Consider the following 15180-nt stretch of genomic DNA (forward strand, 5'->3'; position numbering starts at 1 on the left):
GTATATATGTAATTTTTTTTTTTCTTGATTATTAAAATTGAAGTCAAAGTCAAAAGGACAAGATGTCTTTAATGTGGAGGGGGGGGAAAAAGTGTGTATAATATATGAAAATGGCAAACATTGGGACATGAACATAGTGAGACAAACTCAAACTTTAAATTTAAACCGATCGAGTATTTTATGAATATTATACACTTTTTCCTTTTTTGATTGTGTTTATTTTCTGTAAATACCAAGACTGAATGTCTTGCAGATTATTATATTAAATCAATTATATGATAAAAAAGAGAAATTCTCAAAGAAAGTTTCCTCCGTAATGCAAGTAAAAGACAGTGTTATTTTGTGTGCTTATCAATAAACTTGGAAAAGGCATCTTTGTTACATTCAGACTTTCTGTGTATTAGTATTACAAATGTCTTGAAACACACTTTTTTTTTGTACATTTTTTTTTTTTGATTTTATTTCCCATTTTTTTCCTTTTGTTCTTAACAATATGAATTAATTAAATTAATAATTAACAACAAGTTGTAATGTTATGAAGTAGAATTGTGTGTGTCACGTTTTATACGAGATGCAAGTACTTCCGAGAATACGGAGAAGACCGAACATACGGAGATCGCCGCAAGAAGGAAAATATGCCCAGCGGACAACGAAGAAACATTAGAAAAAGTTAATACAAACATAAGGAAAAAGGTGAAAATAAATCATATATAAAGAGATGATTTATTTAGAAAGTTGATTATGAAATAGATGAGTTATATAGTTTTATTAGTTAAAAATATATAAAAGATCAAGCAACAAACTATTACATCTGCCTTGATATAAATAGTAAAGTATCAAATCTGTTTACTAACCCTGCCCCTCTCAGTATATCCTCTCTGCGACATAACATGTAAAATATAAATTGGTTTTGTGGTCTAGTCGGTTATGGCATCTGCTTAACACGCAGAACGTCCCCAGTTCGATCCTGGGCAAAATCAATTTTTTTTTCTCGCATATTATTTGTAATGTCACACAGTGATTGAGTTAATCAATGGAAGATTTGTCTTTTTGGAATGTACAAATTTACACAATTCTTTTTAACAAAGAAAATACCAAAAACTGTGCCAAAGACACATCAATCTTTTTTGTGCGTTTTAAAGTTTATATATATATATAGTATCATAATTATACTTAGATTATCAATCATTTTTATCTTTCTCATAAAAGACAAGCGAGACAAATAAAGTACTTAGAACAGAAAGAAATTTTAATAAAATATTTTAATAAAAATAAATGCCACCTAAACAAGAAAAAGAAACTGTGCTTGTTAGCGGTGCATCCGGATTCATTGCAGAACATATTATTCATCAGCTGCTAGAAACAAATAAGTATAAAATAATCGGTAGTGTTAGAACTCAAAATAAAGCCGATTTATTGCACAAATTATTTGAAAATACTCCAGATTTATCATTTGTAATTGTGCCAGATCTTTCGTTTCCAAATGCCTTTGATGAAGCTTTTATTAAAATAGGTGATCAACTAAATTACATCTTTCACACCGCATCTCCTTTTTTCGTATTTTCGGAAAATCCAGAAAAAGATTTGTTAATTCCAGCTATCAATGGCACCAAAGCTATCTTGGAAGCCACTGTGAAATATGCATTCAATGTTAAAAAAGTGATTATCACTTCTTCATATGCAGCTGTAACGACTCCAGAAATAGATGCTACATCGGGAGAGATAATCACAGAGGAAAATTGGAACCCGATAACCTTGGGGGAGGGCTTGCAAAATGGAATCAAGGGATATTTTGCTTCCAAAACTTTTGCAGAAAAGGCTGCCTGGGATTTCATAAAAGAAAATAATAAAGTAAAATTCACTTTGACCACCATTTTGCCAACTCTGGTCTTGGGTGAACAGTTATTTGATCAAAATATTATTCCTGGCAAGACATTAAACACTTCTGCTGAACTAGTAAATAGACTTGTCCATTCAAACATAGATACACCAATAGACAATGAAATATATGGTGCCTACATTTCAGTACAAGATGTAGCAAGAAGCCATCTGGAAGTCTTATTCAATAACAATTTAGATGGGAAAAGATTATTGGTCAGTCAAGGAAGATACACTTTGCAAACAATTATTGATATTATCAATATAAATTTTCCCACATTGAGGGGGAAAATTGCTAAAGGTGTTCGCGGAACTGATACAGCTAAGATTGCTTCCTTAGCTACTATTAATAATTCTGTAACCAAAGAATTGTTAGGATTTAGATTCAGAAATTTGGAGAGCATTATTATTGGAACTGTTGCTCAGATTTTAAAAGTCATAGGAAAATGAAAACAAAAATAAGGATAAAAGCTTATATCTGTAGTCTATATAACTGTTTTTAAATAAAGCTGCTTTGCTTCCTTTTCATCTTTCTTGTTTTATATATTTTATATATTTTATTATAAATTTCCAAATTGAAAAAATTAACTACAAAAAAAAATAAAAAACTGGCGCCAATTTGAATCCGACTGTGATTCCGATGTTCCGAGAAAACAGGTCTTAAAATTACCCGAATGTCATTTGTATGAGCTGTGCAATTCAGCGTCACGTTTTAATAAAAAGAACCAATAACAAATTAACAAAAAAAAAAAAAAAAAAAAAAGTATGTATAACAACAACTCAAGTGCAACCTACCAAATAAAGAACTGCCCGTTCACAACAATTAAGAGACCAAAATTTGATACACATCCTCTTCTCCACAATGTCAACTGATGAAAAAAATAAACCTAGGCGTTCAAAAAGATCAATCGCTAAGGTCGATTATAGAAATACCAAGACATGGAACATTATTCTGGACGATGAAAGTAACAACATAGGTACAAAGAAACCCACCAAGACCACTTCATCCCCCACTAAGTATACTGCTGAAACGGGGAAACCTAAAACGGGGAAACCTAAAACTGAAAAAACCGAACAAGCTATAATACGACCTGTAACGTCAAAACCAAATATTACAAAAAATAAAGAAACTGAAAATACTGTTTTTAACGAACCTGAGGTGCATGAGTTAATATCTCAAACAACAGGTGTGCCATTGAGTGTCGGTCCCTCCGAGAAAATTAAGCATGAAGCTTATTGGAACTATGACAAACAGAATAATACAGAACAGATTATAAAATTTACTTCCAAATACAAATCTAACATTAATGAATCAAGTAATATCACTCATGAAAGCTATATAAGGGAATCGAGGAAAAGGCTAAATTCGGATCTTTTAACTACTCCTTTAAAACACAAGTCTCCTTCAAAAAAGAGAACGAAACAAGTTCAGCAACATAAGAAAAAATTATTTGGCCAAAATAATGAAGATGGATCAGTATTGGCAACTAAGTCAACAGAAGAAGCTACAACTACTACTGATTCAACACAACAGAACAGGGATTATTGCCAATGTTGCAATCAAACAGGACTATTTCTTTGTTGTGACACGTGCCCGAATTCCTTTCATTTTTCATGTTATCATCCTATTTTGGATCCAGATAATTTGCCAGAGGGAACATGGTCATGCATTGAATGTTTAGCTAAAAAACCAGATTATTTATCAAACTCCTCAAAATTTCTACCTGTTTTACAATCTGTCGAGAATCCAACACAATTAATTGACAACATGCTTCAAAATAAACAATCGGATAAAATACCTAAAACAGTAACTCCAGTTAAGGGAACCAGAATGTTTGGGAAACTTTTACAGAAAATGACCAGACTTAATCCCCGACAATTCCGTTTACCATCCCACATTATCAATAATTTCGATAAAATCTCCAGAGATGACGGAAATAATGGCGAGTTTCATATTGCAAACGAGTGGAAACGTTCTTTAACACTAAAGCAAATTAAAAACGGCAAGTATAACAGAATGGACCAATTAATCTATCCAGATCTACATATACTAGAACCTAAGCCTGCACAAGAAGATATTACTTATAGACCTGGTTTTTTGAAATGTTACAAATGCGGGAAAACATCGATGGGGAATGGAGATTCGCCATATTTAGAGAAATTTATTGTAAAATGTGAATATTGCTACACTCCTTGGCATTTGGATTGTTTAGGAATCACGAGCTTTAAAAACTTGGGGAAAAAATGGAAATGTCCTTTGCATGCAGAAGAACCAAAATATATATGGAAAAATAAAACACTAGTGTACCCGACTTTACCTTGTGAGGTAAAGAACGATGGAAATGTGAAGATCGTAACGTTCCCATTTGAAAAAGAGTATATTGAGAATAATGAAGTGTCTAAAGAACAAATAGTTTTGACTGAACAAAGTGTTCAATTAGATTTTGTGGACAAAATTTATAAAACCAGAGAAGCACAACACAATCAATATTTGAAATCACAAGAAAGAATACTCGACAAGATTTTATGCAATTATACAATGATATCAGGCTTGCCTAACTTGTTGTATTTCAGTAGCGACAGGAATTTAAAGAAATTATGGGATTTTAAAGAATTATGTAATATTGCTAATTTAGATAATAATTTGGAAAGCGAAACATTGTCGGATGTTGAAATATTGCAACTAAAGACTTTAAAAAAAATTCTGGAGTCAAAAGACAAAAAAGAAGTGCTAAACTTTTTTGGAATAAAATAATTCAAGTTGTTGAGATAGCTTTATATGAGTATATATGGTAAAGCAATAGATTCGATTTTTTAGGATAGCTGTAATATATTGTATATTATATAATTGGTTATTCATCATCATCATCATCATCATCATCATCATCTGAATCTTTGTAGTTAACATCTTTCTTGGGTCTAGCACTTTTTCTTATTGGGTATTCTGGTTTTAACTTTTTCACATAACGATCATCCTCATCATCATCATCATCATCATCATCCATTATAACGTTACGTTTTTTCTTATATTTTCTTGTAGTTTTAATTGCGCTTTTAGATATAGGTTTTAACTTTTCCGCTGTCAACAATTTCGCCTTTAGCTTACCAAACCCCATTTGGTTTAATTTATGTCTAATAATTTGTTCTAAATTATCATTTTTTAAGTAACATTTAAAGGATATCTCTTGCCTTTCGTCAGGATCTTCAATAGGAGAAAACAAATCTGACGGCAAATTCAATTTTCCGGAATATACCGGAATATCCCAGTTTTTCAATGATTTAATTTCCAATAGCACAAGTTGGCATAATTCAGAAATAATATATATATATTCCTTATTGTCTTGCACTTTGTCAGTGTATTGCTTAATTCTACCAGCTAAATAGTACAACAAAGAAATATTTTCCTTAGTCAATATGTTATCGAAAAAGAAAACCAGGTATTCCAAAGCATTTTTTAGCTTAACAATCCTTTCATTGCCCTCATCCAGGCCATCAGAAACATCAGGATGATGTGCTATGTAATGAATTAATCTTGGAAAGCCTCTTTCAAAAAATGTATTTCTTTTGAAAATCTCTTTTCTACACATAAACTGAATCCATATTCTAGTATCGTGTTTCAATGTCTTGTCTGGTTCAAAGGCAACAAAGAAAATCAGCGGCAAAAATTTAATGGAAATCTTTTCTTCACTTATGTATTTCTTCAAGTAAGTTATGAAAGTCTCACGAACTTGTAGGGACTCGTCTTCCATCAAATTAACTAATTTCTCAACGCTTTCTGAACCAATAAACTTGTTTAATTCATGTACTTTGGCAAGCTTCAATAGTTGGATGCCAGCAACACATCTTAATTTACGTTGAAATTCCACTGGTGTTGGATAAAATTCTTTGTTTGATTCATTAATTAATTCACCACCTGTTGCCACCAAAAATATGAAAAGCTTCAAGGTCTTGTTTATAAATGCCTCTTTAATTATCTGATCCGTCGATAAGTCATTGCTAATGGCAATCAAGCTGTTTTTCAACAATTCAAGACTGAAAACTTTGGATGCAATTATATTATTTTCAGTTTTATTTAAAAATTCATCAGCGATCCACGTGTCGTTTTCATCATCACTAGTTATTTCATTAGCTAATAAAATATTTGACAAAACAAATGTAACTATATCTGTTGTGCTTTCTTTTAGTAATTCCGGACGCAACTTGTAAATTTCTGACGCAGTCAGTATCAAAGCTGCACCACCGCCCTTCTTCAATGGCAAGATTGAATCCAATATGCTTTGAAGTATCTTTTCTGAGCCATCTAATAAACCCAAAATTTTAGTGGCATATTTAGCCTCATATGGAAGTCCACTGATACTGAAGTCCTTTAATCTATCAATAAAAAACGTATCCTTGGTTTCCAAATAGTGTCTATGTGCCTTCCCGATCCTATAAATGGTTTTCAATGTATCCACAGCATCCGTAGTAAGTGCTTTTTCGTCCAACCCGTACTGCTTGATAGTGTTTTGTAAAGTTTCAATTTGGTCTTTGAATAATGACGGATTCACTTCTGTAATATTGTCAATTATGTGTTTTGAATCAGAACGTTTTAAAAGCTCTTCCACATTTGAAATATTGTAATATATGGGTGCGCTCCGATATGCTAACAGTTTAAAAATCTGGGCAAAATCAGCTCTGGTAAAAGTAGAACCCAATTTAACTTTATCAAAAATTCTTGCATCTTTTAATTTATTGCTGAATTCTACCAAACAGGATAATACTGTATGGTATGGGCTATCAGAAGAGACAATTGTTTTTAATAAACAATATAATTTCTTATTTTTCATGGAAACAAACAGTTTTAAAATATCTTGTGTACTAAACGAATTTGAAAGCGAATCACTCAACCATTTTATTATTTGGTTTAATCCATTAGAAACGTCCTCCCCCTCTACAACTGGTACATTTTCATCATTGGCCAAACCATTTGCAAGTTCAGAAAATTCTACAAATTTTGTAACAACCAAAGACAACTCGATTTGTCTTCTGTTAAAAGCATAAAACGAAGCCAAAGCTTTTTTGTCCAAATGAGAAGTTACCAGTAATAACCTATCGACTCTTTTCTTGGCTGATTCTTCGTTGTAGGGAATTATTTTTTCCAATAGATACTTGTCAACTATTTGGTTAATTATTTTGTCATTAATATAGTATAAATTCAATAAAACAGTTGGAATTTTATTGGTAATCTCCACCAACTCTTGATTATTAATGCTGACATTGTAGTGTTTCGTCATAGTAGTTTGGTAAAAACTGGATAAAAATGCTAAAACTGTTTCTCTAATATCTTGGTTTTTGTCTCTAGTGAAGTGGAATAATTCTTGAAAAACTAATGATGTTTTCATATATAACCATATGATTTCCACAGAGATTTTATCAAAGATCTGAACGGCAGCAAGCCTTACTCTTATATCGACATCCATCAAGGTTTTGCAAACACCATTGCAAATATCGTTTGAAATTATATCATTCTGTGAATTATTGAAAATTTTCGCAACTGTTTTCACCCATGAAATTCTAACTTTACTATTGGAATCTGCAACTTTTGTTAACCATGCTTTATAGGTTTCATTATAAGCGGTTACATAGTTCATATTGGGTTGTCGAGTACCCAAGATGTCACCAATCAATTTTGTGGCAGAGATACGAACAAAATAATTCAAAGAGTTTAATTCTTGGAAAAGGAACCCATTGATGGAACTTAGTAATTCTGGAACATATAGCCACAGCTTCAATACCAAAGTATGTAAGTTAGTCAATGTTTTATAACTTTCGTCATTAACGCTAGTGATGTTAACAATACCATCCTCTTTGTTTCCCTCTTCTTCCTCCCTATAATTATGATTACTATTTTTATTAGCTTTGTTAGTTGAAGCAAGACCGTATAAAATCTCTGAGTAAAATTTAGTTAAATGCCTGCCCATTCTATTTGAATATTTTTCACAAATGTGTAAAGTAAATTGGAAACAAGAATCATGAGCAACGTTTAGCCCCCGTGGAACAGAATTCAAATCGTAGGTTAAGAATTTGTTAAAGATTAATTTTAGCACATCCATTGAAAGTACATCTGCTTCTGAAACGACTTCACCCAATAGATCGCCTACCAAGCTTAATTTTGATATAGGGATTTGGTTGCTTTGCGGGTCATAAAAGACCTGGAAAAGTTTTGAAATTAAGTTGGCGGACTTTGGTAAATCTGTGATTAAAACAATAGACCTAACTTCTACTAGTTTGGTTAACAAATAAACTTGTTGAAGGAAATATCCGTTCTCAGGATCTGAGAGATATTTTAATTGACGGAAAAACAGTTTAAAAATTTCAGCTAATTCATTATCAGTGTAAGGAGCATCTGGAGCATAGATCCTCAAAATATCGCTTAAGCAACATGCAGTAAATGCCTGAACACCATTACTTTTATTAGCTATAAGTTTTGAATCTAAAAGATCCTTTCTATACTTATCAACAGACACCAAATTAATAGTGTCTTGATCAATATTGGACAATTCATCATGTAATTCACTTAATCTTTCAATAAGTTCTTGCAATGGAATATGGTAGTCAATAGACGATATGATCTCTTTGTTGAACTGCAAATTTTGATTATTTCTATTGGACATGTTATAGAATCTAGTGCCCTTGTTCTAACGTTATATATATATATATATGTATATTTAATCTTATGAGAAAAAAAAAAAAAAAAAAAGATTAAAATTAATGTTCTAGTTTTATGTAAGGAAAAGAGGCGGGGGTGAATTAAAATAAAACTAAAATGAGGTTAAAATGAAATTAAAAAAATTTTAATTTTAAATTTTATATATTTTGATTATTAAAAATACGAAAACAAACGCGTAAAAAAAACAAACGCGTAAAAAAAAAACAAACCCAACGCGTTTTTTCAAAAAAAAAAAACATAGACCGAAAAAGCAAAATCCCAGGAGTCCGAAACACCAAGTTGCTATTATAAATATTAATAAATTAAAAAAAAAAGTGCTTGTCTATTGAAATAATATATCCTATGTTTTCAAGCACAAAGGAAATGAATATTTATTCTTTTACCAAATAGCTAACAATCTATTTCTAATTATTCGAGTTAAAATACACCTATATCTCTTTATTACCTACATTTTCCGAGCCATTGTAATATTTGGAGACAGATCTCTTTAGTGCTTTGGGAGGCGCTGTAATTGATGGTTTTATTGATGCAGAGTCCACATTACTATTAGCGGATCTTGTTGGTACTTGCATATTTTTGTAATCTTCTACACCAGATATATAATCAGATGCATCCGCTGCCCTTTGAGTAATTCCGGCCGCTGATAGACGATCATGAAAATTATTTACAGTATCAGGCTCCTTACGGACAGTGAATGTTTTTTTCAGTGCATTAAAGATTTTAGGAGACGCTGTTTGAACCTCTGTTGCAGTTCTGGTAAACACATTATTTTCTAAGTCTTGATTAGTACGTGGTAAAGATGCGTTAACATTAGCACTATCACCTTCTTGTTCATCTAAACTACTTCTCCAACTTTTAATAGGCGCCAACTTGGTAATTGCCCTTTCTAACTGAGTACCCAACTTATGATTCATGACATTATATCCACCTTCTTGTTCATATCTCTTTAATTGTTTTGTTTCGATTTTCTTTAAAGTTTCGCGCTTTGACAGTGATTTTATTGAATTATCCGATGAATTCCTAGATCTTTCATATTCTTCCACTGGATTATATATTTCAGAATCTGCATCGCTATTGGAAGGCATCAAATCAAAGCTATTTAAACTAGAGTCGCCAGCACTGTGACGATCATTATCATTATCATTATCATTATCTATATAGTTATTCCCATGATTTTCCGCAATTGTGACAGTCTTTCCTCTGGTAAGTGACCGATTTCTTTCCCTTTCTTTTCCCGATTTGTGTAAACTTTTATCAATAACTTCATCAATATCTTCTGGGTCTACAATTGTTCGTTCTCTTGCTAAAGGTGGTCCCATGCCTCTGACAGGAAATACACCTGCCGGTGATCTTCTTGTTTTCACTTTTTTCAGAGAATCGTTGAGTGTGGTTCTTTTTTTTGCAAGTATTCCAGGTGTATAAGGCCTCAACTCCTTATCACCTGCATTGTCTGAATCAGTATAACTGTCACTTGTGCTTTCTCCAAGTTTTTCGGTTTCATTACCATCATCTTCATCTTCATCGGAAGAAGTGTCCTGCTCCTCTTCCCAATGGGCTTCAGGAGGTGATAATCTAACAACTCTTGAATCTGTATTTAATTCTGGTTGTTCGTCTCTAGCTTCAAATTCTGGCAAGTCTAACCTCTTTCTATCTCTTTCAACAACAACTAAATGCAAATAGAAGGGAATGACTGCCCCAAAAAAAGCACCACCAACTATATTTCCTAGAGTAGCCGGAAGCATTGACCTCCACACAAACTTGGCAATTGATAGATCTGCACCATTAATCATTCCCATCATAAGTAAATACATATCTGCAACCACATGAGTAAAACTCATTGCAACAAAGGTGAAAATTGGCAAAATGATCATTAGTAGTTTAACATGCAAAGGCTTTGCCATCAATTGTAAATAAACAGCTAGACAAACACAAAAATTACCGGCAATTCCCTTAATAAACGTTTCAATAAAATTGTATTCTATTTTTTTATCTACGATAGCTTTAGAACCTTCCTTCATATCGGTTTTGGAAGTAATACCACTTAAGTGACATATGATATAACACATGAATAATGTGCCCCCAAAATTTCCCCACCAACTGACAAACCACGAAATTAATAAATCGTATATATTCACTGCACCTCTCAAAACACCAACTGTGAAAAATAAAACATTACTGTTAAAGAGATCAACACCACATATAACAACATAAAAAAGTCCAAATGAATAAGTCAACGCCCCTATATGGTTTAGCAAGCCAGGCGAGGTCTCTTCTGACCCAGGACTCATTGAATTTACATTAAGGTATAACATACTACCTGCGCTGAAAAGAATTCCTCCCATTATGGAATTCACTATTAAGGTATCTAGTCGTAGTCTTGATTTTTTCATTGCAGTTGCTATAACTGCCAATGCAGTTTCATGTGGTGTAATATAGTAAGAATCATCAACCATTGTGAGAATGTAAATGTATGTTAAAAAGCTGGATACCTAATGCAATATTGATTTTTTTAAAAAAATAAAATAAAATAAAAACAAACAGTGTATGTATGTATGTGTATATAGATTGAAATATAGATATGCAAAAAAAAAAAAAAAACTTTAGATCGTTTTTTTGGTTATTATCCTATAATGTTTTTATTATTTTTACCCTTTGAACAAGGCAGTTGACAAAGAACAGGGAGAAGAACAATGGCAAGTGACAATTAACAATAATAATAACAACAACAACAACAAAAAAGATAGCTTTGTAGTAACGATGGGGGTGGGGGAAAGAAGACTAAGAGAAATTTGATCAGGTAGTCAAAAGTGGAAGATTAACTGGCAGAAAGAAAGAAAAGAAAAAAAAAAAAAAAAAAAAAAAAAGACATGAAAGTTAGCACTAATTATACATATATATATATACTTATAGATGGCATTGTTAACAACGGTTGTGCTTTATGACATAAGCTTAGCGTGAGGCCTTTTTTTTCAACTTTTTTAAACAAAAAAAAATTAAAGAGGGGATAAAATAATAGTAATTCGTTCTTAAAGGGGGAAAAAAATATACCAAATTTCCAGTTGGAGATGCCCAAAGTAGTCATATGTGCGGAGAGATATCCATAATAGGAAACATCCGCATCCCTTCCGCAACGGAAATCGCTGTTTTAGGAATTTGCCGCCGTGATTGGCATAAAAAAAAAATTAATATTTTCATTTTTGGGGACATTTCCAAGACTTTTTGTGCAGTTTTAAACAAACCCGGCTAACACAATCCGGCTAATCCAGTCCGATCCCCGCAAAATTATGTACAAAATAAAAAAAAAAAAAATATGCTCGGACTACGCAATAAAATCTACGGAATTGGGATAAATGTCCAAGATCTCATCAACAGATAACGTCCCCATACAATACTTTCTCACAACGGTTTCTATATCAACATCATCCATGGTTAATTCAACAACTTTTACACCCTCCAAGAACATATAACTTATAGCCAACTTTTTTCTTAAAATCGTTCTTGGAACTTGTATAATAGCGCCATCTTGCGCTTTTCTATCTTTGACACCATTAAAATACTTATTGATACTCTCACTTTTATCATAGATATGGTATAGATTGATGAATCTTTTGCTAATAAAATCACCCGAATACCTAATCATCAATTGTAATGCTTTACAACAAGGCTCTATGAAAATATCGTTCTGTAATGAACATTCAACAACAATGTGCCACATAGATTGTGCCACCTGTGGTAAAAATGAGTTGTACTGCGAGGCCAATAAAGGAATAATTTCTATATAAGCTGACAAAATCAAATTTTTTAAAACATTGGAATTATGTGTTAATAATCGTTCACCATAATTACTTATTTGGACTAATAGTGTGTAAGTATCTTTTGGTATTGGCGAAACCCATGGTATTTCTGTGTTTTCATCCTCCAATTCATCGTCACTGTCACCAATAAGTTCTTCAACTTCGCCATTATTAATTGTTTCTTCTAACGGAATACCCTTGTTATCATCCAAAAAAGTGATAATTTGCTCAATATTTTCCATTCCCCAAGGTTTAAAGGTGGTGTTACAACTTCTTTTATGCTCAATAACTAAATCGTTCCCATACTTTTTTTTGACCTCTTTAATAATCACAATGAAAAATCGATAAAATTCAATACACAAGCTTTCATATCCATGATAATAATCTAAAAACCTAAAAAGGTTTTCTAAAATATCTTTAAAGTTAGAAATTATCTCGTATCCACCAAGTTGACATACAACGCTTAATATGACGCCCACTCTAGCGGTTAAAAAATTATTCAATTTCAAACCACAATAATCTACAATATAATCTATATTGTCATGGACAAGTTGGACCACTGTCATGTTTGCAACCATTTTAGCCGTGTTGCAAACAACAATTTGACTAAGCCGACGTACTTTTTCGTTATCCATCGCCAAACATTCAATTATTGGAGGGAGGAAATCAATTAAATTTGTTTTAAAGTTACTTTGCAATATCTCACAACCCAAAGCGTTAATAGAATAAAGACTTACAGTCAACTTGAATTCATCAAACTCGTTATTGTGAAACAAAATGTGGGTGATGTTTTCATTACAGTTTTCTAAAACCAGTTCTATATTGGCATGTAATTCCTCATCCATACCTTCATCATCACTAACAACTAAATACTGCATTTCTTGTTCGGTTCCACAGGTACCAATCTTGTGTAGTAATTCTGCAGCCACCCACACCCCCACACCAGTATCATCATCCGATAACAAATACTCGATTATATTTGAAATTTCTTGTAAGGGTATATTTTGTCCAATTACATTCAATAAGCGTGTAATCAAGCCTTCTATTTCTTTGCTCAGCACTTTATTTAGTAATGAGACAGTATCGATTGCTTCAATCTGCGACGGTATGATAATTGGTGACTGCATGGTATATTCTTCTCTTAACAACATGTTACCCGCTGGCTTTTTCGGTTTAATTACATTTTTTAAATTTTCATATATTTGTACTACTAATATGTGTAAGCATTCATAATTTTTGACATAGCTGATAGAATTTATCAACACTTGAAAGGTACTTATTTGTTCAAATCTAATGGTTTTTTGTATATCCACAGTATTTATAATATTTTCTACATCATCAGTTTTAATCAGCTGCAAATTATCGCTGGACAATTGCAATAGTGCTTTAGTTAATAGTTCACGACAGTTGTCTAATGAGCTATTGCAAGTTCGAATAATTTCGGAGCAAAAGTTTATTATTTCTTGATTAATATAAACATTATTTCGGTTCAGTAATTGACTTAAAACGGTACTTACACCTTTGTATACCTGTGTTTTTGTGCCTCTTAGCCATTTTTCATCTCTGTGAGGGTGCGAATTTTTATTGTCGTTTTCACTTACTTGCAGATATGGCCCATTTGTCTCTTTATCGTCTATTATATCAGCAATAGTCGTAACAGATGATACATTATTTGTATTATCCTCGTCATTATATACTATACAAATTATTTTTTGTAGAAGTTGTAAACAATCTATTACTAAAGGATAGGGAACTTTTGTATTAGTGCCACCAATAGACGGATTAAAACTATTGGCAAAATTGGTAGTTAATTTTTCAACAGATTTATTTTGAGCGTGGCCTCCTTCTTCACTGCTAACACCTATAATAACTTTGACTAATGAAGAAATATTACCAGGTAGAATAAACGATAAAATTTCGCCATTTTTTTGGAATATCTCTACATATATATTTGTCAATATAGTCACGATTTTTAACCTATATTTTAGGCTTAGATTTTTTTTCAGTTCCAATATTTTCAATAATTTTACAATTACTTGGGCTAAAAGCCCCAAAAGGCCAGTATCATGTTCATTATTGATAACAATGGCTTTTGTCGGGGAAGTAAAATTCAGAAAAATATCAATAAATAATTCACTGTCTGAAACTTTTGAGTTGTTGTCAAGTAGCAATACCAACAATATGGGTAAAAGCTGTTTGAATACTTGAAAGTCCATTGGATTCCATATTTGTAGAATCGGTACTAGACATTTTAAAATATACTGTTTACAATACTGGCTTTTAATATTGTGCTTTAGCAATTGAGATAAGGGTACAAAACAATACTCAGCAAATTGTGGGCTATTTAAGTCTTGTTTTTTATTGTCTTTGCTATTTAAATTAATGTTTAATATTTTATAAATTTGGTCCAATTTTTGGAGCATATGAGGATCATTTTCATCAAACAGATCATCTGGAAGGAACACGTATCTTGATAATTCGACACATACTGGCCGTATTTCTTGGAATATGTGGGATATACTGGACATTAAATACTCTGAGACAAGATATAGTATTGCTATTTATTTTATATATATATATATATATATATTAATGACTTAACGATGCAATTTATCTTTCATTATTTTTTTTTTACTAATTTTATAAGAATGAAAAAAAAAAGTTAAAATCTGGCAAGCATTCTATAAAAAATGACTGATTTAACAACAACAAAAAAACACCGGATATTGTAGATATTCGGACTATAAAAATATATTGATTTTAGCCCAATTTTATTTTTTTTTTTTTAATACATTTTTT

General features: G+C 31.9%; 5 protein-coding genes and 1 non-coding gene across 6 annotated transcripts; 3 read left to right on the top strand and 3 right to left on the bottom strand.

Annotated features, from left to right (window-relative positions):
* Nucleotides 1-906: 906 nt before the first annotated feature.
* On the top strand, nucleotides 907-980 carry SCDLUD_005236. Its single transcript has one exon. It is a non-coding gene; the product is annotated as a tRNA-Val (tRNA).
* A 295-nt stretch (nucleotides 981-1275) lies between these two features.
* SCDLUD_005237 (SDR family oxidoreductase) lies at nucleotides 1276-2328 on the top strand (the record flags this gene model as incomplete). The annotated part of the gene is made up of 1 exon (XM_046081173.1): nucleotides 1276-2328. One exon carries the CDS (start codon nucleotides 1276-1278, stop codon nucleotides 2326-2328), a length of 1053 nt encoding a protein of 350 aa, XP_045932828.1.
* A 412-nt stretch (nucleotides 2329-2740) lies between these two features.
* Nucleotides 2741-4633, top strand: RCO1 (Rco1p; the record flags this gene model as incomplete). The annotated part of the gene is made up of 1 exon (XM_046081174.1): nucleotides 2741-4633. One exon carries the CDS (start codon nucleotides 2741-2743, stop codon nucleotides 4631-4633), a length of 1893 nt encoding a protein of 630 aa, XP_045932829.1.
* A 97-nt stretch (nucleotides 4634-4730) lies between these two features.
* Nucleotides 4731-8531, bottom strand: PDS5 (sister chromatid cohesion factor PDS5; the record flags this gene model as incomplete). Its single annotated transcript, XM_046081175.1, has 1 exon — nucleotides 4731-8531. The coding sequence occupies one exon, from the start codon at nucleotides 8529-8531 to the stop codon at nucleotides 4731-4733; it is 3801 nt and encodes a 1266-aa protein (XP_045932830.1).
* A 484-nt stretch (nucleotides 8532-9015) lies between these two features.
* On the bottom strand, nucleotides 9016-11040 carry SCDLUD_005240 (uncharacterized protein; the record flags this gene model as incomplete). Its single annotated transcript, XM_046081176.1, has 1 exon — nucleotides 9016-11040. The coding sequence occupies one exon, from the start codon at nucleotides 11038-11040 to the stop codon at nucleotides 9016-9018; it is 2025 nt and encodes a 674-aa protein (XP_045932831.1).
* Nucleotides 11041-11906: 866 nt separating this feature from the next.
* Nucleotides 11907-14909, bottom strand: TTI1 (Tti1p; the record flags this gene model as incomplete). The annotated part of the gene is made up of 1 exon (XM_046081177.1): nucleotides 11907-14909. The coding sequence occupies one exon, from the start codon at nucleotides 14907-14909 to the stop codon at nucleotides 11907-11909; it is 3003 nt and encodes a 1000-aa protein (XP_045932832.1).
* Nucleotides 14910-15180: the final 271 nt, after the last annotated feature.

The sequence above is a fragment of the Saccharomycodes ludwigii genome, chromosome VII (assembly GCF_020623625.1).
Source record: "Saccharomycodes ludwigii strain NBRC 1722 chromosome VII, whole genome shotgun sequence".
In the NCBI taxonomy this organism is placed as follows: Eukaryota; Fungi; Ascomycota; class Saccharomycetes; order Saccharomycodales; family Saccharomycodaceae; genus Saccharomycodes; species Saccharomycodes ludwigii.